The sequence below is a fragment of the Pogoniulus pusillus genome, chromosome 8 (assembly GCF_015220805.1).
Source record: "Pogoniulus pusillus isolate bPogPus1 chromosome 8, bPogPus1.pri, whole genome shotgun sequence".
NCBI classification, from domain to species: domain Eukaryota; kingdom Metazoa; phylum Chordata; class Aves; order Piciformes; family Lybiidae; genus Pogoniulus; species Pogoniulus pusillus.
The window spans coordinates 30842957-30870756 of NC_087271.1; the positions used below are offsets into that span (position 1 = coordinate 30842957).

The following is a 27800-nucleotide window of genomic DNA, read 5'->3' on the forward strand; positions in this document are numbered from 1 at the left end:
CCTGTTCTCCTGCCTGAGGTGTCCCAGCCGGCCAGAGGGCCAGCAGCACTGCCGAAACCTGCGAGCACGGGGTTCAGCACGTCCTCCCCACAGCAGCCAGGACTTCATCTCTCCCACCTCTCCCCTCTCAAGTCAGCCCCTGGTCCTCTGGCTCTTCATATTCAAGCTGCCCAAATCTGTGATACAAGGCCCCCAGGCAGCTGTGCAGGTGCAAGTGTGGGAGTCACCAGAGGATGGAGTGTGGTGGCACGGGACAGTTTGCTGAATCTGCTGCTGCCACCAGAAGCAGCGTTTGTCAAACCACACTTCGGACTGCAGGAACATGTTGTCTTGTATTCAATGCACTTCTTCACAAGGCTTCCACGTAGTCAGGGTTACATAGAAAAGCTTCTCTACTAATGAAGGCAACACAGTGAAGACAAAGTTTCTGCTGCCTTAAGTGCTGCATCATTGGAACCAAAATAAAATAGACCAGACTTCCCTGATGACATGAAATACACTCATGGGATGCTGATAGCTTGCTCTCATGAATGGGCAGCAGATGGAGAATAGGTGAAGTCTTACAGACAGTGGGACAGTCAAGCTACTAAATAACCCTTGCTGAGCTCAGCCATAAGATCATCTACACTCCACACCCAAATTACTGCAAAGCCCACAGCAAAGCAGCCCCCATTGAGTTGCCTGACCTTTCAGTGGACATCTTCTAGGAGTCAGGCTCATCACCCTGCTTCTAGTGGGAAGCTGGTGGTCTGTGAGAAAACAGGTAGATGCTGTGGATCAGTGGGATTGCTGTGGGAGAATTCCCAGTTCTCAGTCCACTGAGGCTACTCCATGGGTCTTGAGGACTGAAACAAAGAACTCTGCAGTGGATGGTCTTTTAGAGTTGGAAGCCAAACCTACCCACCTACATGGAAGCAGTTCAATGTGTTACACCAGAGGCTTGCTCTTGCCCAGTGCTTGCCCTTTGAGCTGACCCTGCAGCAAAGCACTTTGACGCATGTGCACATTTTAGTTTACTGCTATTTAATCAGTGGAAGTGTTTCCATACAGTGCCCAGAGAGCTTAGCATACAGCAGTGGAAGGTTGTGTAGTTTTACTGGCTGCTCTGCCTCAAGCCTATTTTTTCACTTAGACATGTCCCTATTTTTCCACCTTTGTAACATTTTTCTCCACGTTACGTAGCCGTGTATTAAAAAGCACACAGAAATGTGGGGGTGCACAGTGAAAGCAATAACATACAACTAACTTTGGAGACACCTATAAAGGTTTTTAACTCATCAGTAGCTGAACTGCATTGAACTGCCCATGAGACTTGGTGTCTAGAAAAGCCTGTATGTACATGGTTAACCCTGCTGGGGGAGTGGTCTTGAACCTGACCCCAGGTGGTCTTGACCCTTCCCCAGGGGTGGGTCTGAACACTACCAGGTGTGGTGGTTTAGCCCACTCCCAGTCTAAGATCAATACAAGCAGGGGGATTCCCTGTTTCTCTCTCTCTCTTCCCTGCCTCCTGCTTGCCAGCAATCATCACCCTTCAGTTTCCTGCTGCTCTTTTTTTCTCCATGTGGTCATCACCCACAAGGAGGACAGGAGGACAAACCCACTGCCATCAAAATCTGGTTGTATTTGCACATTTTGTATCTTGTTTTTCTTTCCCTATACCTTTGTAACTTCCCTACCTCATATACCTTGTATTAAATGTTAAAATTTCCTTCTTTTAACTTCCAAATTGGAGTGAGATTATTTATTTGTGTGTGCTTACTTTTCCTCTCTCTCCATCTAATTCCTTTTCTTTGGGAAAGAGCATCCTATAAATTGTTATTGGTTCTATCAACTATATTTGAGTCTCTGGGAAATTCAAATTAGAACCAAGACACTGTAATATAAATCCTGTAAAGGAAGACTTCAACCACAACAGAATGATACAACAAGCATCTGCTCCTATTATCCTGTAAAAAACAGTCACCAAGAAAGTGAATAAATGATATCCACTGTGGTATGATTTCCCTGCCCCCCGAAAAAAAACCCTGCAGAGTTATGACTTCTACATACACAATTTATATTGGAGAAGATCCTGAAAGACTCCAAGGCACCATTCACATAAGCAACTTCATCTGTCCTGAACTACAACCACTTAGAGGATGCAATGTAACAGCTGTCCAGGAGAAAAAGATTACACAAGATTTTACAAGCTCTCTGTTTCCCAGATAGAAGAAATGTAAAGGTAGGTTGCATAGATTTGCCCATGTGGGAATATAGCTAGGACACACACATTAACAACTTAACCCCATGATTTCAGGGAGAATGAAGGGATTCCATTACAAACATCAGTCAAACAGCAGGGTAGTCCAGCACTATTTTGAGAACACTGAACACCAGTTCAAAAGAACCCTAGCATACCAACTGATTCAAAGACACCAGTTTCTCTGTAACTACTGATTTCTTTCAGCATCTTAGACAAAACAGGTTGGATAATAGTTAATTACCAATTTTGATGAAATCAGACATTGAAACATTATGGCTACAAAACCAGCAAGGCTATTAATGAGAACTTAAATCAGGACAATCTCTTTTACTCTACAGAAGTAGATACTCATGCTGTAGTGGAACAATCCCATTAAAACCCATATGGATGCCTAAGCACAGACGGAAGTGGAGGTTGGGAAAAAAATGGTCAAAAGATGCCACTGGGAGTTTAGATATGAAAGTGATGGGGATTTCTCAGGCAAACTTTTAATGCCACCCCTGTCTGCTATTTTCCTTAGTATCTATACATCCATCAACTCCATTTTTACCTTGCTTAGGCATACTCCCTTACTGGCAATCTTGGCAAAATGGACAAGTTCTGGCACTACCATACAAGTCAGCAAAAAGCCTCTAAGCAAGGACTGGGAAGGCAACAGCAGCTTTCACAGTCACTTCTTCCTCTTTTGAGGCAGATTTGGGATGATAGGAAGAAATTGCCAGTGTGAACATTTCCACTTTCTCTACCAGCTGGAATCATGCAGGAGCTGGCCAGCATACAGTGTGGCAATTTATTCTCTAAATCATGATCCTCCCTCCCATTTCTCTCTCTTCTTTGGCAGATTACTTTTAACACATTTTGACTTGTCATGCAACCTCACAGTTATACTGATGCAACTGATGCAAAAAGAAGGATAATGCAAGGGGAATAGACACCTATGAGGACTACTGTGCTAGTTAAAAGGAAATTAGAATCATAGAATCAACCAAGTTGGAAGAGACCTCCAAGATCATCCAGTCCAAGCTGTTACCCAGCCAATCTACTGTTTCTATCACTAGCAGAAGCCACTAAGTCCACAAAGACTTCCCTTTGCCTCAAGGGTGGGTAAAGCTCTATTGCCTTTCCCTATTTTATCACTCTGTTTTTCCTGCCAAAAAGCCTACTACAGTAAGATAGCCTGGAAATGCTTTTCGGCAAGAGAAGTTAGCAGTGGTGAAATCACTCCAAGCCAGTAGAACTTTCCTTCCAAACCAAAAAACGTCACAATGCACAGAGCTAATGAGGGAAACAAGGCCCTGCAATAAAAGCACCATTAGAGCTAAGTGACAGTCTGACGGGTCACTGAGATCTGGTGGGACACAGTGGAAGCACATTTGCTTAGGCAGCGAGCAACTACCTTGTTTTTTTCCCTGGTTTTCCATCTGCCAATTCCCCTTTCAGTTTCAGTATTTATTTCAAGCTGGTTTTGCTGCCATTTCTTGTCTTGCATGCATGTGACTTCCTTCCCTTTCACCACAAATTTCCTCCAAATAAAACCATATGCACTGCCATAGCAACATTTTCATACAAACACAGGGTAATCTTTGTTCACTGAAACACAGGGTTCACTTTTTTTTTCTCTTATTAACAGAACTTGCATCTGCATACAGTTTAAATGAATGTCATAGCAACAACATAAACACAAATTCAAGATATTTTCTCCTTTGGAGAGAGAGAGAGAGAGAGAGGAAGAATAAATGTTTTCAGGAAAAGATCGTGGGATTTAAGAAAGCAGAATGAACTGTTTGTGACCAAATAAGGCCTGCAGTGACATCATCACAGCTGTCTATTTGCTCTTTGAAAGCCTGCTCTCACAAGGTGTCATACATTCCCAGTTCCTACAGATGTCAACAGAGAACAGGCATATTTGCGAGGGCAAGGTTTGAATTGCAGCTACACTTGTACACTGCACGTAGCTGAGACCTGCCATCAGACAGCATGACCGTGCACTTCGAAATGGCTCTATCTTTCCAGACTAGAGCACTTGTGCTGCACAGTACACAGTTTTACTTCCAATGCAAAGTAAAATTGCACTGCATGACAGAAGCAATGAAACCTTCTCCAGCACGCCTGTAAGACCTAGCCACACATTTTGAGGCATGATCCTCTGTGGATCAGGAATTCCTAAAATGCAGACATATAGTAAAACCTAGAATTCAGAAGTGTTCATTCAAAATCTAGCTGTTACACTGAGAGAGGGGATAACATATACAAGGCAAGGTTGGACGTGGCACTTGGTACCATGGTCTAGCCTTGAGCTCTGTGGTAAAGGGTTGGACTTGATGATCTGTGAGGTCTCTTCCAACCCTGATGATACTGTGATATTTTACCCATGACAACTGACTAACTTATACCTCATACCCCCAGGAAGTTATTCAAAAAAGGCAAAGAACAAAGTTCTCTCAAATGGCTGACTCAGTCCCACCTCCCAGCTATTGCTATGCACTTAGCTATGCTCTATTTTTGTCCTTTATGGCTTGGGAAAGGGATGACTTCATTAAGCTTTTAATTTTTTTAAGTGGCACATTCATTCAGGACAAGAGCCTTTATTTGTAAGCTGATGGTCCCTCAGCTCAAGCACACTGTGAGAGTTCAGGGTTCCAACCTGAAGAGTCTAAACATAACGGGAAACGCCATAACAACGCTACACAAATAGCTGTGTGTTCCTTCTTGACAAGCAGTTTATAGAGGAAAATAAATGAGTAAGCATAGTAGGCATGAAGTCAAGCACTCAACACAAGCTGGTGTTGAATGGTGAAGATTAAATCAACATCACAGAGTTTTCATTCACAGGCATCGTCTGTGCTGAATTCAGGCTGAGTCCTGTAGGGATCCTCATATAATACAATGACAGTAGCATGTTTGCAAACTGGACGTAACTGAAGTCTTCCAGGTAGCCTGAGCAACATGTCTTACACTTCAAATACTTGTCCAGACATCTGAAAACCCAGCATTTCAAGGTGATGCATTTTCTCTCTTATCACATGGTGCTCATTCTGGGTTAAATCACAGTATTATTAGGATTGGAAGAGACCTCACAGATCATCAAGTCCAAATGACACAGAAAGGGACTAAAAGCTTACTTTGTCTGCTTATGAATCTGTTAGAAATTCTCTGTCTAACCAAAGAGTGCATAAAGGTTGATTAGATCTTATTATTACGAATTATTACTGTCACAGGACCTGTACCAGTCACAAAGTAAGGCAGTATTACCAGTCATAAAGTAAGGCAGTATTTGTAGCTGGAGACTGTATTTTTACTTAGTTTTTATAAACAAAAGCTGAAGAAGTTTAGCAAAACTGAATATTGGAAATTCATCTTGGCTTGCTGCTCAAACCACTGTTCAAACTTGTGTAACCATTATCCAACCTAAGTAAAAATAGGTAAATAGTAGCCTGGCAATAAATGGTAAAGCCCTTGCTTGCTACAGAGGCCTTTTACTCTCAAAAAGATGGTTCCCAGCTTTGGGAAATTTCAGTTCTAGTAACTACCTTAGTTAATTTTCTTAAATCTTCTTTAAGGTAGGGAACAATTTTAAATCTGAAGGATAGTGTCTTAATTCAGAAACAAATTATGGTTCTGTTGGACTCACAAAGAAGCTTAAACCAGATTTATATAAGGAAAAAAAAAATCTCATCCAGTGCAGCAAGCCCTTTCATACAATTAATGAAAACCTCTAAGAGGAAAGTAATACAAATTTTGAATTTGTGTTCTTCAGCCAAAAAATATTAGTCACACACACAGGCAGATCAGCACTAATGTTTGCAGCACTCTCATTTCCACTGTGCACTAGGAATCTTAACAGGAAAGCTAATCACACACACACATGCAGACCAACACTAATGCTTGCAGCACTCACATTTCCACTGTGCACTAGGAATCTTAACAGGAAAGCTAATCACACACACACATGCAGACCAACACTAATGCTTGCAGCACTCACATTTCCACTGTGCACTATGAATCTTAACAGGAAAGCTAATCACACACACACATGCAGATCAACACTAATGTTTGCAGCACTCTCATTTCCACTGTGCACTAGGAATCTTAACAGGAAGGCTAATAACACACACACATGCAGACCAACACTAATGTTTGCAGCACTCTCATTTCCACTGTGCACTAGGAATCTTAACAGGAAAGCTAATCACACACACACATGCAGATCAACACTAATGTTTGCAGCACTCTCATTTCCACTGTGCACTAGGAATCTTAAGAGGAAGGCTAAGCACACACACACACATGCAGACCAACACTAATGTTTGCAGCACTCACATTTCCACTGTGCACTAGGAATCTTAAGAGGAAGGCTAATCACACACACACACATGCAGACCAACACTAATGTTTGCAGGACTCTCATTTCCACTGTGCACTATGAATCTTAACAGGAAAGCTAATCACACACACACATGCAGACCAACACTAATGTTTGCAGCACTCTCATTTCCACTGTGCACTATGAATCTTAACAGGAAAGCTAATAACACACACACATGCAGACCAACACTAATGTTTGCAGCACTCTCATTTCCACTGTGCACTAGGAATCTTAACAGGAAAGCTAATCACACACACACATGCAGACCAACACTAATGCTTGCAGCACTCACATTTCCACTGTGCACTATGAATCTTAACAGGAAAGCTAATAACACACACACATGCAGACCAACACTAATGTTTGCAGGACTCTCATTTCCACTGTGCACTAGGAATCTTAACAGGAAAGCTAATCACACACACACATGCAGACCAACACTAATGTTTGCAGCACTCTCATTTCCACTGTGCACTAGGAATCTTAACAGGAAAGCTAATAACACACACACATGCAGACCAACACTAATGTTTGCAGCACTCTCATTTCCACTGTGCACTAGGAATCTTAACAGGAAGGCTAATCACACACACACATGCAGACCAACACTAATGTTTGCAGCACTCACATTTCCACTGTGCACTATGAATCTTAACAGGAAAGCTAATCACACACAGAGGCAGATCAACACTAATGTTTGCAGAAATGCCACGCTTTTACTCCAGATGAAACATTTTCTGGCAAATGAACTGTGGCAGTTTTGCTGTTCTGCTCTTTTATTGGTGCTGTTATGAATGAGTTCAAGACTGGTTTAAAGTAATTTGTGGCTACCAAGTCAGCATGCAGTGATCACTGATTAGGAAAAGCTTATTCACTTTCACTGAACTGAAAACTTATGAAAGCAGCACCTACAACGAGGAATCCTGGTCCTTTAAAAAGGGTTAAAAAAACAAATATTGAAACAAGAGGTGGGCAGAGGACCAACAATGACTGAAAAAGAAAATAAAGCACAGGTGGCTTCTGCTAGGCAAGAAGAAAAACTTCCCTGTTTTAACAGGGGCTGCAAAAGACACAAGAGAAAGGACACAGGGTATCACTGTTAGACAAATTATTATCTGATGAGAAAGGTCTGATGCTCTTTCCAAATTTCAACAGAGAGATGTCATTTTTATCAACCATTTGTTTGCAAAGGTGTGGAAAAAAAATCTGAGCATCCTGAAAAATCTTTTTAACACAGCATGACTGGTTAAGGAACTGACAGTCTGGTGCCCTGAAGCCTAGACTGAGAAACTGGAAGCCCAAGCCCTCTCCCATGTTGCTGTCACAGAAGAGGTAACAAGGATGGCAGCAACAATCTCCCAGAGCTGTTTACAAAATGATCAAATCCTTAAGACCTTTACAACTGCTGACTTAGCCAGACGCTTGTAAATTAACCCCAAACACCTATGTTGATTCCTCAGAACTCCCTGGTGCAAGTGTGCAGAGGGGCTCACTTGCCTCACACTGCTCCCACCACACATTCTCATCCTACCACAGATCCCACAGACATGGAGGACTCAGACAAAGTGCTAAGTGGTCCAGATCCAGAAATCATTTTAGAAGTCAATGACATATTTGTGTTGTCAGCTGATGATACAGTACATTTTTTTAAGGTTTGTTTTTAGGTAGGTCAAATTAGCAGATACTCCAGTAAGCATTTACAATACTTGGCTTCAGTAGCTAAAGGAGTAATATGAGACACAACATCAGCATTTCAATGCTGAAGTCCAATACATTTGCACTTGTATGCATTTATATCTATTTAAAAACTCATGCTAATTTAGAAGATCAAGGCAGAAGATTAAACATACAGCAATATGCCACCCTGAATCATGGCCTGATCTGCCCTTTACACATTAAACAAGACACAATCAAGTAAGGAATAAAAACCCTGTATATTACAGCATCACAGTATCACCAAGGTTGGAAGAGACCTAATAGATCATCAAGTCCAACCCTTTACCACAGAGCTCCAGGCTAGACCATGGCACCAAGTGCCACGTCCAATCTTGCCTTGAACAGCCCCAGGGACGGCAACTCCACCACCTCCCCGGGCAGCCTATTCCAGTATCCAATGACTCTCTCAGTGAAGAACTTTCTCCTCACCTCAAGCCGAAATTTCCCCTGGCGCAGCCTGAGGCTGTGTCCTCTCGTTCTGGTGCTGGCCATCTGAGAGAAGAGAGCAACCTCCTCCTGGCCACAACCTTCCCTCAGGTGGTTGTAGACAGCAATAAGGTCACCCCTGAGCCTTCTCTTCTCCAGGCTGAACAATCCCAGCACTCAAAACGTCACCACACACTCAAAATGTCACCAATAGGAGACTGAAATCAAAAGCAAAAGTAAGATTATTTGTAGCAGCTCAGCATGAAAAGAAACCCTCTAAAAGAAAACTTAATGCAATGAAACCCTGGCAGTTTTAATACAAATATGTGGTTAGATATTTAACCTCAGACACTAAGCTGTTAGGGGTAAAAGGAAAAGCAAATTGCTAAAATTAACTTGGAAACTTTTACATTTGGGTTACTCTGATTTATTAAATATTCAAGGCCAAATTAAATACCTTTTTCTGGCCCCCCCACCCCGGAACTGGCAATTCCCTATCTTTTCATTTGCAACCCTAAATATGCATTACTAAATCAAAAAATAGACAAGCACTTTGGAACTGCTGCCTTTAGTGAAGGAAGAAGGAAGCCAAACCAAACCTCTGAGAACTCCGTGGTACAAAACAAGATTTAATACAAAACCCAAAACAAACAAAAAAACCTCCACTCATTCCACCCTCTCCTCTCAAACGACTGTCATGAACTGTCCCGAATTTCCCCTTCTTCCATAGATGAAAGGGATGAACTTTCACTGTCCGAGTTCTCTGTAGATTCACTGGCATCTGAGGGTGTAGGGCACAAAAAACAAACAAGCAATTAGTTTCAGCAGTGGTTTTTTGCACATCAAACAGAAGCAGGTTTGTATCTTTTTGATAACACTTTCCTTGAGGACAGCTGTTTCTTAAGACATACCTAGTCTTGTAACATGTGATAAAGCCCTGGGTACGGCCTTGTTGTCGAAGAAGAAAGCAAGACAATGTGGAGAATTTATTTCAGCTATCAAATCCTGGTCTTTCAGTCACAGAATCAACCAGGTTGGAAGAGACCTCCAAGATCATCCAGTCCAACCTATCCCCCAGCCCTAGCCAGTCAACTAGACCATGGCACTAAGTGCCTCATCCAGGCTTTTCTTGAACACCTCCAGGGACGGTGCCTCCACCACCTCCCTGGGCAGCCCATTCCAATGGGAAATCACTCTCTCTGTGAAGAACTTCCTCCTAATATCCAGCTTATACTTTCCCCAGCACAACTTGAGACTCTGTCCCCTTGTTCTATTGCTGGTTGCCTGGGAGAATAGGCCAACCCCCACCTGGCTACAGGCAGTTGTAGACATCAATAGTCAAGTTGCAGGATAAATACTCTCCTTACCTACAACTCTTTATCTTCATCCACTTAGATTTTTCAAATTGTTCTTTTGGCCTATTTGTTTTAAATGTTGTTTTCTGAGTTTCCACACACACATTTCACAACTGTTATAAGTAATTTACACTTTTATTAGCTTTTCAGTTAAGATAAGGGAATTACTGAGAAATTCTAGACAGAAACGGAAAACAGAGATGATGCACCCATGTGCTCCTTTCATGTGTCCCAGCATCCCAACAACGTTGTTAAGCTGTGTGAATCCATGAACTAAGGCTGAGGAGGTTAAAGCTGCACAGCAACTTGTACTTTAGGACATAGCTGTTGTGCTCTGCTGATGTCATACTGTGAAGCACTCATTTCCCTAAGCGGTCTTCAGGCTCACACCCTGAGACTCCTTCTTTAACAAGCACTGACCCCAGTCACCTTGTGGTGAGGTTACTAGATGCCACTGCTGAGTGGAACTCAAGCAGCACAAAAATAAACTACAGCAAAGTTGGCCCATGATTCACACTCTGCTCTCATTGTTATTTTCAGTATTTGATCCAACTGTGAATTTAGAGAAGCTTTGAGCATTTAGTATCAGATGCTTCATTAAGGAAATGCTATTCAAAGTATAGTTACTATCTTGTCAAGAGAGGTTCTGCAGCTGGCAAATATGGCTAATACACAGGACACAGTGTGCACCTGTATGTTTTCAATGGAATTTGTTCAAGAAAATAGAAGCACTTCACCCAGAAACATTAAAGGTCACATTTTGTCTACATGAAATCTAGTGTATAATCAATTAACATTTATATGCCAGATATGTACTGAGTAATGCACAAAGTGAGGATTGTTTTTGCCCCTAAATCCTGTGAAAGCTTCTATAATCCCCTACTATCTTCAGCCATGACTGATCTTGTATGCTGAAATCAGAGCACCTGTATTTTTTGCTATAAGCAAGTCAAGCATCAAAGCATCACATAAAAGAATGTGGCAATCTTCTGACTCACAGTGAAGCTCAACAGAAAAAAAATAGCTTTAGTTTAGTCTGTTACACTGAGTTTTACTTAACAGAAGTTCACTCAAATTGAAGGTATTTTTTATGGTGTTGATAGCACAAATTAAGATTGTCCACCCATTACCACCCTAAAACTGCCTGCAGATTACTTATATTAATTTTTCAGTACCAGTTTCCTTCCTCAACCCTTACTTCCCTTATCTTTTTCTTTAAGTTTTAGTCAAATTACTCTAGGCACTTCTGAGAACAAAGACGGAAGAGGTAGGTTTTGTCCTCATTAAACTCCAGCACCTCCTCTTTGAAGGTGTTCAGCTTTAGCTCTCTGTCAGCTCTGGGGGGGGAAGTAAGTCGAACTGCAGGGCAAATTGTGATCTCTTCCCAGTATGTGCCAGTTGCTATGAAAACTTGCCTCTCTTCTTCCTGGAGAATGGTGTAGATCTGAGATTGATCAAAGTACCATAACTTCAGCAGTTAAATTCCCAATACACTGTTTCTTGTTCTAGCCTGGGCCCTTTGAAAACAGTCCTGGAAGGCTAAGGTAGTAGGAGGTCCTGTGCTCTGGCAGACACCCTGCCAGCCATGCTCTGGTGGATGTGGCAGCTATTTGCCTGGAATGCCAGAGGGAGGACAGCTGGCCAGGCACTCCAGACAGGTGTCCCTCTGGGTGTGCATGGAGAAGGAACGCAGAAAGGAAAGGGACTACTGGCAGAGACAGCATAAGCCAGATCAGCATGGATGGCTTGGGAGGAATGTGCAAGCAATACAGTAAGTGTTATGTGCTGAAGAAACTGGACGGCAAGTTAACACAGAGGATGCTGCAGTAGAATGGTCATTCCCTGGGAGAGGGGACTGGGCTAAAGCACCTCTCTGATTAGAACAGACTTTGTGGAGTGCCTGGGGGTGAACTCAGTATTTCCAATCCTGAAGGCAACTGGCAGAGCAAACTTAAATACTGGTTTTAGTCCTTTATTCTGAAAGGATGACACACAAGAGAAGAGTGTGTGACTGCCACACTTCAAAAAAAGTGACACTGATTGGTCTTCAAGGGGAATAACAGCAACAAGAAAGCCCTGCAATTCTTATATTCACGTTCTGAACAGACTTTTCCTGAGATAATCTGGTGTTTCTGTAGCAGGCTTCTACTCTTAGCAGGAAAAGCTCCAAGAACACAGGGTCCAAATCAAACTCAAGGGTGAAGTGTTAATGTGCTAACTAAAAAGATGTATAAAACCAAATTATGATAGAAGTTGTGAAAATCATGAGGTTTTTGCCATTAGTTGTAATCTTCTGCTGTTGCAATCAAGACAAGTCTACAGGGAGCTATTGCACTTGATTTTTATGGAATCTATAGAAGTAATGAAAAAAGTATTAGGAAAAGTAATGGTTCTCAAACCCAGAAATAGCTACCAGTGTTCTCTGGATGCCAGCTTCAGGGATGACTGCTTGCTAAATGATTCCTGCAGCAGAAGGAGGTCACTGTCAAACACTTGCATTACCCTGTGACAGAACTGCTGGCACTTCCCCCAGACTATTATTGTCTCTCTCTTCCCTTTGGCTTTCTGTTCTGCCTTTTACAGAATTAGCTAGCTGCTGTGGCAGCACAGCCTCAAAATCTAGTTGGTCAATGAACACTTACTTAAATCTATACCCTTAAAAGAACAACCTCCCTCCTAGCACAGGAGACAATGACAACCAATCTTTTCAGACTAACTTTATGAGTCAATCAATTGTAATTCCCTCCTGCTAGCTCAATGATAGTGGGAGGGCTGACTACAGAAAAGCAAGTGACCTAGATCAAGAAAGAGTGGATAAATAGAAAGTATCTAGCTTCTTTGTACTCCAGGATATGTACCTGTACTCCTAGGTTGAGTGTCAGTGGACCCAGCTGACCAGACAAGACTCTCATCTCATCCCCTTGCATGGCACTGCACTTGCAGAAGCTCTTGCAGTACAAAGCATAAGAAATGTCTGCATATAATTTATTCCAGAGCAGATTGCTCCAATGGATCACTTAATGTCATCTAGCCAGAAAAGCCAAGATCCATGTAATTTTGTTGATATTGACGGCATTCCCAGTCTTCTATTTGTTCAGTCAAATGACATGATTGAGCTTCCACAAGGAAAGAGCCACTGCATATAAATGTCAAGGCTTTTCCTCGCAAATGTGTGAAAATCACAGACTGGCCCATGACTGAAACAAAAGCAATTTGATAAGTGAGGTTCACAAAGGCTTTATACTGAGGAGAAAAATGGAAATTAGCTTCAAAACTAAAACACAAATTCCTGCTAGACCTGGATTCTCCTCTAAGCTAACTCCAAGATGACAGTTTTCTCTCTGCTAAGTATTTTTTGAAAGACAACATTGTTCTTTTAACCCACCCAAAAAGTTATCTGCCATTGTGATGTCCTGTAATTCAGAATTATGTGTCCAAGGTTAGGAGTTATAGTGGGAAATACTGGAGAATGATTCTCTTATCAGATTAGCAGACTTACTTAAAACCCATCTTCCCCAGACATCTTGACTTTTTGGAAAAACACAACTCTGCCAAACTTTCCTACACAGAAAACTATTGGTTTAACTTTAGTGTCTAAAAATACATATTAGAGAAAAAAAATGAAAAAAAACAAGCACCAGAAAACAAAAATTAGAAAAAAACACAGAATACAGGTGATGGATATAAGCCATCAGCCAGCAGTTTTAAGACAGTGCATTCAAAACAGCTTTTTATAGCAATAGAGGGAAATAAAAAGGCATACTGCATATTCCTGGTTTTATCAATAGCTGTATCCTTAATTATTGTTTAGTTAGCTAAAATACTTAAGTATAGCATAAACAAATATAAATATATGCTTACCTTGGCCAAGAACCACCATGTCATTCTTCAACGTTTTCAGGACCACAAATAAAGTTGGATACTCAATTATTACTTTGCCTTTCAAATTGTCTAGGAGGCTTCTACTAGCATCCAGTTCATTGTACCTTAAAAATAACAAGGAGGCTTACTTTGGATTTCAATAATACCAAGGACATAATGGATGTTTGGGGTGAGGGGAAAACTTTCTGGCAATTCACAGGCCTTTCAGATGGTATCATGTTCAGAACTATCTTATGATTCAAATTACACATTCAGTCTTATTATCCAATTACACAGTTTTAAAGAAAATCAAAGTCAAATTTCTCTAAGACTTGAAATGTTGTACAAGTTATTAATGAGTATTGAATATGGACACAGTCATGCAAAGGGATATATTTACCAAAATCCTAAACTACAAATAAGACTTAGTGTTTTATTTATGGGTTTTAACACTAGAAGTTTAATATACATGGTTAGTAGTGTACCTTATTTATCATGTTTGCTTAGGAATACCATTGAAGTACAGCAAAGACAAAATAAAAGGCACATCTGAACAACTACTAAAATGAAGATATACTGCAAGCACTTTAGAGATGTCTTTGTAGGAGTAAGGGCTCTAATACACAGAACACTGGGGCAATAACTTTGAAAAGTTTGTGCCTAAGCAAGTCTCCGCTACCAGCACCATCTGCAAGAACTGGATGGAGAGCAACCCTGAGGAGAGAGGCTTGGGGATGCTGGTGGATGTGCTGAATGGAGCAAAGCTGGAGGTGGGGAGATTCAGACTGGACATGAGGAGGAAGTTCTTCACCGTGAGAGCAGTGAGAGCCCAGGGAGGAGGCCCCATCCCTGGAGGTGTTTAAGGCCAGGCTAGATAAGGTTGTGGCCAGGCTGATCTAGGGTAGGATGTCCCTGCCTCTGGCAGTGGGGGTTGGACCTAGATGATCCTTGTGGTTCCTTCCAACCTTGACTGATTCTATGCTTCTGAACTCCTTGTAGAAGAGATCCCCACATGTGTGCTACAAGGGGCACATGACTCACATGCACAGTCCTTTTCCAGAAATGGGCAACTCTCCACCCTGGAGGCTGAAACCAGGTGTGTTACAAATGATGCCACAGTAATAAAAAGTAAATTGAGCATCTTCTCCATATTTATTTCCTAGAACTGCAATACTATCTCCCAACTCTCTAACTGAAAACTTGGACTTGGTATTCTATGGAAAAGAAGGGATATTTCAAAGCCCTCTGAAAGAAACTGTTGCTTTCACTTGCTATAACTGTGGTATTCAACAGATGCTCTGATATTATTGCAATCTGAGTTATGCAATTCTATCTGTAATCAGCATTATTAAATTACTACTAAGCTATTGTATCAGTTAAAGGCACATGAAGTTCAATCCCAAAATACACTGCAGGCAATAAGTGGAGTATTTCCCATAGCTGCTCTACCCACTCTGATCATTAACATACCATGCAGTTGGGTTCTCTTTTGCCAAAACCAACAATGGATAGATGAAGGAAATGATATAATTTATGATTTACAGTAACATGTGATTAAGAATGGTACACCAGAGGAGTCAGCACACAAGAAAGATATTGAAGGTAAAATAGGATTGGAGTTGTTGGGATTTAAGGGAAACTTAGTTTGAGCAAAAACTGTTTCCCTCTCCTATTCAGCTTCAATCATCATGAAAATATTTGGTTTCATGTTTCTCTCAAGTCAAAGTAATTATGACCTCTTCTTAGTGAAACCCTTTAAAAAGGATAACAGTGTATTACATTTCTTATTGAATGAACGCATTCATAACTTGAGGATTAACACACATGAACAGAAACATATTTACTGCTTTATTTACAGTACTTTACATGCAGAGTATGGCAATACCTTTCCTTTGGCAAGGACTGCAACACATTCTTTTCTGGTTAAGCAAACATTTACCACCAAGAGGCTAAAGTAATCCACATGCCACAATACAGTTTCCATTATCTCATGTTTTAGACAAAATATCTTTAGTGTCCAGCTTGGCCTAAGATAAAACATTTGTACTTTAAACTATTTTATGATAGTAAATGACTGAAGTGTTAGATCACTGAGTCAGACCTTTATCTGTTGTTTTTTTTTTTTGAAAGTAAATTTTATTGGTTGACAGTGACAGAGAATACATCTAATTTTTCAGTGCATAATGTGGCCTGTAAACTTCAGGAAGAATATAACAGAGAAGCTTAATGCTTCTCCTTTTAAACTTGCTGTTATGGGCTATCCAAAAGACCTCAGTCTACCATGTTCCTTACTTTATACACAAGTGCAAGTTCAGGCTTTCTCTTAGCCCACCTGACAACCTCTTCCTTGACTGCTCATTCCTCTAATGTCTCAAAATAAAACTAATCGTTGTCACTCAACTCCATAGCCTAGACCAGGATGGTTCCTGAGAAAAACTCATTATTCAAGTTCTCCATGAAAGACTCTGTCATGATAAAACTCTTTCCACTCTCATCCCAGAACTAGAACAAAGTCATATGTCAGAGGGTGAATACACAGACTTATGGGTAAAAGATGACCGCCTATGCACAGACACAATTTCATCTTTTCCTTCTGAAAAGGCTAGACCTGTTTGGAGAAAATGAAACAAAATGCCACTTTAACAAGTCTTTTAACTTCCTGGACTGATTATTCACCAGGATGAGCTGAGGATGTAAAGTAACAGTGGAATGTAGGTCCTCCCGTGTATGATTTGCAGGGAAGTAGTCTCACCATAGGTAGGAGCAGAGGGAACTTGGTCATCATATATTACTGGATATTCTTGCATTGCCATTTTTACCTAGGTGTCCTGTATCACTGCGTCTATGTAGCCTGCTCAACAAGCTGCAGCCTTCTTCAGGCCCTTCCTTCACTATGCATTTCAAGTGACAATGCAATAAAATGAATGACAACCAGAGTTAGTCTGTCCTTCAGCTCAAGACTCTTCCACGCTCTGGGGTCAGCTGTAGGAACCAACTTAACTAAGACTGTCATTCCAAATAAGCTCCTTCAGCCCGTCATGACAAGATAAGCCTGGCTCCAAACAAATTGACTACCCTGACAGAACCAGTGCCTTGACACCCCATCTTTGTATCCTTTTTTTATACCCTCCTCCTGATTTCTTGCTTCTCTCACTGCCCAGCTCATGTAGTTGCCTGCACTTCTGCTCCCCAAGCCCTGTATTTAGCAGCATTTCTCCTTGCACCCTTTTCTTTCACATTTCTTGCCCCCTGCCCCAGGATTTATTTCCCACATATTTGCTCTCTCTCCATACATTCTCCCATCCTCCTTGTCCAATACCCATCATTTAATAATACACTTTCCTGATTATTTTCTTCCCTAAGCAAGGCTTTATGACCATGACACGGAGCAAGAAACAGGCACGGATTTCATCTTAAGACGACTTCATTTATAAGGACCACAAAGAGACAATCTTGGCAGACAACAGCTTTTGATTTTAGCTGGAATGAAGTAACAATAACTGCTTTTTCAAGAACAAAAAAATATTTGCCTGCCAGTAGGCAGCTTAAAAGCCTACAAAAATTTTGACAATTGTGAAAATTTAACAGGATTCAGCAAACCCACATCACATTATTGCCCCAGACAAATTGTTACATTTGCTCTATGAATGCCTTTGTTAACCTTTCACAAAATGCTAACATTAATGTTGCTCTGCATTTCTGGTAGCACCTTTGAGCTTCTGCAAAGGACACTCTCACTATCTATAGTTATTCCACCACCTTCCAGGAATTCAACATTTCAGTCTCCTAATCTGTCTCCTACAGGCAGGAATGCCGCATTAGGTCACTGCATCACAACAAACTCCCCTTAAATGGAGCCTGTGGCTATCATCCCAGTGGCATAACGTGGCTCCATGAATTCAGACAGCAGGAAATTCCCTGCTGATCAGGTTTTCCTGAATGTCATCTACAGGAACTTTGATTTTAATAATAATAAAGAGAAACCTGCAACCTGAAATTAAAGATAAACTATAACCATGTTATTGCTTTAGTCTTCTAGACACTGAAAAGAGAACAAAAAAGTTGTAGCTATCTAAAGAACTGTAAATACTACTAAAATGCATATTTGTATAATGACATCCCCAATTTTCCTGTGAGAGATCAACTAAAGCTTTGTGCATATTTTAAACAAAGATGATTTTCTTCCTAGAACTCAGTGGAAACACTGAGGTATTTACTTGGCATAACTCAGATACAATAAGTCATGCTATCTATGTTGGGCCTAGTCCTAAAAATCCACAATCAAACTTCTGCTAACTTATGGGAGAAGCAAAGACTATTTTTTTCCCAAACAAAAGTGTAGCATTTTCTAGGTATCTGCATCTGCCTAGAAGGGAGCAAAAACTGGGTATGGCATTTAAAGCCTCACCCAAGCATTCATTCTGAAGCACTGCTGCACAGCAAAGATAATAACTAACAGATGGACTTTCATTCCTAACTGATGAATAACCTCTTCGTGTGGTTATGATTTGGTGAACATGGAAGTAGTGAAATGCATGCTTGAGTTAGGTATGAAAGTTATATGGCAGAAAGTAAACACAATGCATTGAAATAATGCAAAATTTTGGTGTTTAACCTTGTCACTAGGATTCTGACATTCCAAAATCAAGAACACAGTTTTGTTAGTCAATATATGTGAAAAATAACTAGAAAATTCAATGAGTGAACTAAAGCAAAGGGCTTAGAAACAAAAAAAGGAAATGCCTTAACACTTCCTTTATAACTAATTCTTATCAACAGCTGAACAATATGAAAGACTACTCTGTACCCTCTTTCAAAGAAGGGCACAGAAACAAAGTTCAAATTCATATTTTAACATGAAAAAAAATTAACTGCATTTTACACAGATATTTCAAAACATGCTAGTTGCTCCTTCAGCTCTTGGTCTGTGGTTTTTCTCCTGGTCTAGGATCTCCATAATTTGCCTTAACGCATGCTCACTAACTTCTCTTCCATACTATTGATACCTGCATAGCACGACCTATACCAATACAGACCAGATGTCTGATCAATTCCTTTTCAAGTCAGATTCCTATCTGAAGTAACACTTTCATCACTCATGTCCTTTTCTGAAAAGAAGGAACTTAGATGAGAAATTTCCTCTTATCAACCAGTTAGGCCAAAATTCCTAGGGTATAACTACAAAAGCATCAGGGGAAAAGTTGCTAACATATCAGTAAAGCATCTCAGACATTACCAGCATCTGCTATATTATCAGCATCTCCTAATTATACCTACACATCCAGATTACACAAAGGCACTTTCAAATAACAAATCATGAAGCTGTTCCTTTTACCTGCCATATCTGGACCTTATATCATCTCCAAACAAAGACTGTAGTAAGTGAAGCCAGAACAATCTACAGTCTCCTCTTTTATGGGCCATAAGAGGCACTTCCACTAGGGAAATCTATGAACTCCTGGATTAAAAAAACTCAACCAAAAACACATATAAAAAAAACCAACCCAAGCCTCTCACAAAAACCGCTCTTCTTACAAACAGACTTCAGGGAGTTAAAACATCATAGAAGGGGGAAGAAAAAAAGGTAATACTCAAGTGAAGACAGTACGGAAACAACTGTCACCTGTATTATTTGGCACAATAATAGATGTCCAGGTTTGTGCACTTTTACCCAACAAAATGTATCAAAACATTAATGGAAATCAGAGATAAATAAGACTACATGTATGTTGCTGTAGAAGCACAAAGGCTGTCCATGTTTGAATCTCTTGAGAATAAGGCAATTATACAGAGAGAAAAAACACAGTAAAAAGTATTTAACACAAATCACGGAAACTTGCATCATTTGAGAGTAAAAGCTATAAAGCAGATAAGGCATCTTTTGCAACAATTTAGTGGATTGAGTATTAAGAGTGATATGGTAAATGGATTCAGGATGCATAGTAATCATCTGAAGAATAAGTGAAGTAAAAATCACTCTGCATGTTTTTGTTATGGAATTTCTCAGACAAAACCGAAGGAAAATGTAAAACCAGCGAATTTCAGTTTCTTGTACTTGGTAAAATTTGGTTCAAAGAATATAGAAATTATATTGAATTTCAAGAAAGTAAATACTCTCCCATCTCTTATGACATACTGAAAGAAGTAATAAAATCTGCTAGCAAGTAAAGATGTTATAATTTAAGTGCAACATAAAAGTCAAAATATGTAACTTGTACAGTTAACGAATACTGATGTGATCATGTCCTGCAGGGTTCTGCACTTTGGCCACAACAACCCCAAGCAGCACTACAGGCTGGGGACAGAGTGGCTGGAGAGCAGCCAGGAAGAAAGGGACCTGGGGGTACTGGTGGATAATAGGCTGAAGATGAGCCAGCAGAGTGCCCAGGTGGCCAAGAGAGCCAATGGCATCCTGGCCTGCATCAGGAACAGTGTGGCCAGTAGGACAAGAGAGGTTATTCTTCCCCTGTACTCAGCACTGGTCAGGCCACCCCTTGAGTACTGTGTCCAGTTCTGGGCTCCTCAATTCAAGAGAGATGTTGAGGTGCTGGAATGTGTCCAGAGAAGGACAACAAAGCTGGTGAAAGGTCTGGAACACAAATCCTATGAGGAGAGGCTGAGGGAGCTGGGGTTGTTTAGCTTGCAGAAGAGGATGCTTAGGGCAGACCTCATTGCTATCTACAACTACCTGAAGGGAGTCTGTAGCCAGGTGGAGGTTGGTCTCTTCTGCCAGACAACCAGCAACAGAAAAAAGGGACACAGCCAGCAACAGAACAAGGGGACACAGTCTCAAGTTGTGCTGGGGGAAGTATAGGCTGGATGTTAGGAGGAAGTTCTTCACAGAGAGAGTGATTGGCATTGGAATGAGCTGCCCATGGAGGTGGTGGAGACACTGCCCCTGGAGGTGTTCCAGAAAAGCCTGGATGAGGCACTTAGTGCCATGGTCTAGTTGACTGGATAAGGCTGGGTGCTAGGTTGGACAGGATGATCTTGGAGGTCTCTTCCAACCTGGTTGATTCTATGATTGTATGGAGAAAAAGAGTGTTGTAAGTCTGCTTTAATTACAGTGTCCGTTACACAGCCTCAAGAAACATTACTGTAAATGATTTTAGAGAGGAGTGGTGTACCTTGGAACACCAAAGGATGAAATGAAAAACTCTTAATCAATTAAATTCAGAAAACTGCTAAGTCAAATCTCATTTAATGAATTAACCTAAGTAAGCAGTGCACTGACAAACTAATAAGAAATACAAAACTGATGAGTCCTTGTAAATAAGCAATACATTTCTTACTACACTCTGATTAATATAATGAGCTTCCATGTCAGGAACAGGAAGAATCAACACTGTAATGTCTGATCTCCAGGCAGCAAATTCTAATTTCCATATTAGGTCATATGGAGATAGCCTAAATACTTCCAACACTCTACTAAATGGTGGACACATATCCACAGATCTATACTTATTTGCATGTGAATCACAGTGCCATAAACTTTCCACTAAGGGGTTACTAATGCTTTACAACGAAAAGGAAAAGCTATACAATAAAGAAAGCAAATTATTTTCTTGGCAAACAAGCAGGAAGATCAATTGCTTTCTTGGCAAGGTTGAAACAATCAGCCCTAGCTCATTTTCGTCAAGAACAAGAAAAAAAGAGAGGGATTCCCCTTTGGCAGCATCTGGAGGATGTAACGGGTTTTCTCCTTCCTGACTGGAACATGAAAAGGTTTTCTGCTACTCTGCCCTGGTGAAAATGCTAATGGCTACACTGATATGTTTCATAGTGCTACAGCTTCCAAGTTCACTTTAGTGCTTCAGCTGCCTGCAATGAGATGGCCTCTTTGCTTCTAGCAGCCTCTTACTCCAACCTCCCATTCTGCCTGACCCCTAAAACTGAGAAACTCAGCTAACTTTAAGTCAGTATCTCTGTGTGACTTTTTCTTTTCAAGAAAGAAGCAGCAAATTATTTTTCCTTCAGAAAAACATCAACCCTGATAGTTGAATGAAACCCCTTGAAATACCTCACAACACCTCGCTACACTGGAATTGGACAGTTTGAACACTATTTCTATTTGACAGCTCATTTTTACCCCCACCAAGAGTCACTGGGTTATTCAGCAGAGTGTTCTCAACCTCAAACTTGGACTTCATGGCCTACCAATTTCCCTTCAAGTCTGCCTTATACCTGCATACTATACAATGCACAAGCTTCCATGAAGGTATTTTCCATGCTATGGATATGTTACATTGTAGAATATATGTACATAGTACAGGCATGTTCCTCTCTGCTCCCTAGTAGAAATGGTGGACTGAAGCAAACTGCAAGTTTTGTTCTTGAAACAGCTGTCCCTACGTGTACATCTACTCAGAGAGAGGAAAGAAAATCTGCCTGTGCATAAGGTGAGTGCACTGCTCCCATGCTCCAAGACCACCTATGATGCAGAAAAGAAGCTACAGTGCAGTTTCATTTTTCATTATTTGGGCTCTGCCCACCTTCTTTGCAAGCATAGAGGATTTGTAGGCCTTCAGTTCTTGCCCAGGAGGCCAAGAAGGCCAATGGCATCCTGGCCTGTATCAGGAATAGTGTGACCAGCAGGATCAGGGAAGTCATTCTGCCCTTGTACTTGGCACTGGTTAGGCCACACCTTGAGTACTGTGTCCAGTTCTGGACTCCTCAGTTTAAGAAAGATGTTGAGGTACTTGAACATGTCCAGAGAAAGACAACAAGGCTGGTGAGAGGACTGGAGCACAAGCACTATGAGGAGCAGCTGATGGAGCTGGAGCTGTTCAGCCTGGAGAAGAGGAGGCTCAGGGCAGACCTTATTGCTCTCTACAACTATGTGAAAGGAGGCTGTAGCCAGGATGGGGGTGGTCTCTTCTCCCAGGTACAGAGTGACAGAACAAGAGGACATAGACTCAAACAGCACCAGGGCAGGTTTAGGCTGGACATTAGGAAGAATTTCTTCACAGAAAGAGTGATTGCCATTGGAATGGGCTGCCCAAGGAGGTGGTGGAGTCACCATCCCTGGAGGCATTTCAAAGGAGGCTGAATGAGGCACTTAGTGTCAAGGTTTAGTTAATTAGAAAGGTTAGGTGATAGGTCGGACTTGATGATCCTAGAGGTCTTTCCCAACCTGCTTAATTCTGTGATTCTACCTCTGTGGTTACAGAACACCACTAGAGGACTTAACAGGACAAACTACAGGCCAAAGGCCACACTAACACTTGTATTGTTGTCTCATCTTCCACCTCTTTACTAATTCACATATTGCTCCTTTGTAAGTGGTCTGGATTGAACTTGCTGCAATATGGACAGCAAAATGTTGGAACAGAGGCTATAATTTGAAATAAATCTTTGTGCAATAGAGGTCTCAGGCAGCAACTCTCTAGCTGGGACACTCCAGAAACCCTAATGCAATACCATTAATTATAAAACAGTTCATCCAAAAGAATTCAGCATGGGTTACAAAATGCTGGATTGTTATTTTAGAAAACAGGCGCCTACTGGTTCATAAAGGAATCCCTTTCAAGAAACAAAATGAATGATTGCTCAAGATAGTAAAATGAACAAATTCTGATTTTTTGGGTTTTTTTTTTGGAACCATCCCAAAAATAATTTGAAAGGTCAATTAATTGTAGTCAGGCATCATAAACATTTAGCTGTGTGGGCTACAGATTCAGATCACACATTTTATATTCAGCAATGACAAGTTTCCTGTGTTACGCAGTACAGGACTTCAAGGAAAAATGTAAGCCAATTGGAAGAAAAAAATGACTATTTTTTACAGTTAAAGGTGTAGATCCTGACATTTGTTGCTCTGCACCACTCTGCTCAGAAGACAGACTGATGTTTGGATAAAGAGGGAGCATGTGAAAAACGATGCCAAAATGGCTGCAGCAACAGTAACTAGAAAGCCTGAAATGACCTATAAGAGAACATAATGAAGTATTCAGTATGAAAAGCAGAAGTTTTAACAACTATCCCCTCTCCCCAAACAAAAAACAACCCTCTGGGAAAAAAAACAGTACCAAGTATTAACACACAGAAGCGTTATGTTTAAGAAACAGACTACAGACCAAGTTCTACTTCCCCCTGAACAGTACAAAGTCGACAGAGCCTGACTACAGTTGTGCAGTGAAGAATTACTATTGTAAGCTAACTCCCTGCTTTTGTAAAGCTGACAGAGCTGGTTTTGTGCCAGCTGCTGTGAGCTAGAGAGGAGTAATGAATTCTACTGTCAATCTTCTGCTGGCATAGGTTAAAGCCAGCTTGGGATCTGTTCCAACTCATGCCAAGGCCAGCAGTTCAGGCAGGAATTTGTATCCTTAATTCCTGCCTCACGTATACCACATAATCATAAACAGAAATGTGAAAAGAAATTGCTTCCTAAATAAGACTAGAGAACCTTAAATTAACCACCTCACACTGTTCAACATTTGCAGAAAACACAGAGGAGGAAACAATGCTCGAAATGTGCCAATTCTAGTACATTTTGTTTTGCTAGGTGAAGTAGTATTTTTGAAATGAGATTGTAATACGATGACAAAAAGAACCACACTAAGAGCAGTGACATTTTAAAAGCAACTGGAGTTATGCAAAAAGCAGACTATTAGCTCTGCTAGTTTTATGTGAAGCTATTCACAAATGATAATGCTGAGGGAAGTGCCCTAAGAAGAGGATATGAAAAATTAAGGATAACACAAACAGTGTTTGATACTATCTGCAACATATATTTAAATATACATTTTTGATAATAAAATCAGATAAAATGAGTGTCTAACAGACACTTTTAATAACAGGAAAATAGGTAACTCAATATAAATGCAGCACTTAAAAAGATTTGGTTCCTTTATATTAATCTTTACATTCCAATGTGAGTTCCTAAAAGTCTGTTGGCATATTTGCACATGCCAAAGCAAAAAACTTATTTGTCTTCTTAAATCTATTATTGTGATTACTGCGACCTACTAATGTGATCTAACGCTCAGTTATTTATAAACAATAGACTACAAAAGAAAAGTCTCTTTGAACACAGAACTCAGTCATCCAAGGAAATAACTCTCATTTCTGCCATCTGATCTTGAGACAGGGAAGTGCTCCAAAATTACTAACATCATCCAGCTTTCTGGGAAGCAACTGCACTGGATCAGTTAAAGCTAAGTAAGTGTTCACCACCATAAAGCAATGGCATTTAGCAGAAAAGAACCCCTGATACTAGTCTAGCAGATTTTCTTCCCTGTGGTCCACAAGAATTAAGTGGCAAACATGCCAGTATTCTCATGTGCAGCAGCCAATGTCACCACAGAGAGTAAGAAGCCCCTTGATATTGGAACTGGTACAAAAATGCTTTTGATATTTTTTGCTTTCTGAGTAAATGAAGCATGAACTGCATCAGTGCTACCGATATAAAACCCCAAAGCTACAAATGATTCTATACCCATCCCTGTATGAGGGGCAGTTTTACAAAAGAAAAGCTACAGGATACAGTCTCATACTGCTCTGTACTACAGCTCCTTTAAAGATATAGTCTACTGAAGGCAGTGGGCTTTACAAAAATGGTAAATCCAACCAGATTATATTTTAAAAGCAGATAAATACTCTATCAGTGCCTAATGATACCTTCAAATCCCAAAGTCTTCTACAACAATGTTCATGTGCCATTTTGAATATACTAACAAGCAAAAAAGATATCTACACATAGACCTAACGCTGATGTTTAAGAAAGCATTGTTTTTTAATTCCATTCAAGTAAATGCATGTGATTAAGGATAGGCAACTCTCTAAGCTAGATTCATGCAGGATATTACTGAAGTCTCATCAAGATTTCTTTAATTTATTGTCACTTAAAGTATCTACTGTAAACCAAGTCTGTTGCAGCCATTTCTCTTCTAGAAACAGGATCATCTTAAGAGTAATTAATTTTTTCATTGCATATCTGTAGTCAATAAAAAACCCAAGTCTGACCATTAACTTACTTATAACAAGTGTCAAAGGTCTGATGGATTTAAGAATTATATTTCTGATTTTTTGTTGTTTGTTCTTTTGTTTTGGTTTGGTTTTGTTTCCCAACGAGGAAAATAAGAAGGTATATTTCCCAAACCAGATGGTATAATTTTGCAGTTGGATCTTTCCCTAGTGGAAAAAGCAATACTCTTACCATATGAAGTCACTTTCAAGGCATCCCAAATAAGGGACTGAAGACAGTCAGGACACTAATTTATCCCGAAGAAAGAAAAGACTACTTTATAAAAGAATGTAGACTGTAAAAATCATCCAAGAGGCAGCAGTTAAACCTTTCTTGGAATAGGTACAGCCGAGGAGAGAATGGACACCAACCACCATCTAAATATTGCATAACAGGTGACAGAGGCAAGCACCACCAAACGGAAAACTATTAAAACCCATCTGAATGCAGATTTTTTCCAAACCAAGGTTTTAAAGTAGAAAGAGCGTTGTGTAATGCTGGTTTTCTCAAACCTTCCTTTGTAAGTTTCCTTAAAGAGTAAGTGCACTTAATAAGAAGACCAAGTGGTGTAACAGTTACAGTGTTACACAGCACTAGGTGACAGGTAGGAAGGAGAGAGTGATTTGCCATTGGAATGGGCTGCCCAGGGAGGTGGTGGAGTTGCCATCCCTGGAGGTGTTCAAGGAAAGACTGGATGAGGCACTTAGTGCCATGGTCTAGTTGACTGGACAGGGCTGGGTGCTAGGTTAGACTGGATAATCTTGGAGGTCTCTTCCAACCTGGCTGATTCCATGATTCTATGAGAGGACAGGAGGAGAGATCATGCTTGATGTTACTTAGAGTAACATAGCAGTTCTGATAAGCTGGTTTTACAGAAAACAAAAATAAGAGCTTATCACACAGTTCTCTAGGACCAGTCACCACCAATTATAAAAGACACTTAGGAAGAAGCAAGCACCATATTGTTTGGCAGCTGTCCATGATGTCTGCACACCATTTGATTCGTCCAGTTGCTTTCTTAAGTTCTACAGAACTCCTGTGAGGAAGCAGAAGACTGTACTACATGACTAATTTATATTTCTGGAGGGAAAAAAAAGAAAACCCAAAAAATTTAAAGCATTCTGCGAAGGGCCTTCAAACTAATAAAGCCATTTGCTGTGAAACACAGAAAATAGTCAGATTGAAACCACAAACTCCTGTTTTATAAACAATTGCAGGAAATACTAAAATCCTTCTGTAACATACTTATCTTAAAACAGAAGACTAACATTTTATAACCCATAATAATCCTGCTTAGATGTTCTCTGAAACACCATTGCACTTCCTCAATAATATGTAACTATGAAATGTATTTTTTTCAGAAGGTTCTGCTAAACCTAAAATCAACATTCTACTCAGCAACATATATTTACAGCCTTTCTATTATCTAGTGTTTGTGGAGAAGGAATTTCTTTTGGTGGGCACAGGGGAAGTTTTGAATAACACAACATTCATGTAGATTCTATTTATTAGTGGACTACACCAATCCTACTCCTCCAGTCTGCCCACAGAAGGACGGAAGAGGATTTTGTCATACAAGAACATACAGCCCAAAACCATGCAGAATAAAGTAGTGCAGGATGAGAAATTACTCTGAGCTGACAGTGGCACTTAAGGCTACACCAGCCAGTAGTTAACAGCTCCCCACTGTTAAAGAAATGTGGATAAAGAAACATGACAGCACTGTCTGCACTCAGGTTTTGTTCCAGGCTGAACATCACCAAGCAGGAAGCTGGTCCCATTTCAATCACGAGTACTTCCACTGCAATTGCAGGTATTGATTTGTAGAATGAGAGTCATATATCTTGAATTAATTTAAGTGGGGGGAAG

General features: G+C 40.5%; 1 protein-coding gene across 1 annotated transcript in view; it reads right to left on the bottom strand.

The window, feature by feature from the left end:
• Positions 1-9359: 9359 nt before the first annotated feature.
• ZNHIT6 (zinc finger HIT-type containing 6) overlaps positions 9360-27800 on the bottom strand; it is a 32414-nt gene continuing 13973 nt past the window's right edge. The window contains exons 9-10 of the mRNA XM_064147935.1: positions 13967-14091; positions 9360-9531 (exon numbers count right to left, since the gene is read on the bottom strand). Of these exons, the coding sequence (XP_064004005.1) occupies positions 9446-9531; positions 13967-14091 (211 nt within the window). The 3' untranslated portion in view covers positions 9360-9445. The remainder of the gene's footprint in view (positions 9532-13966; positions 14092-27800) is intronic.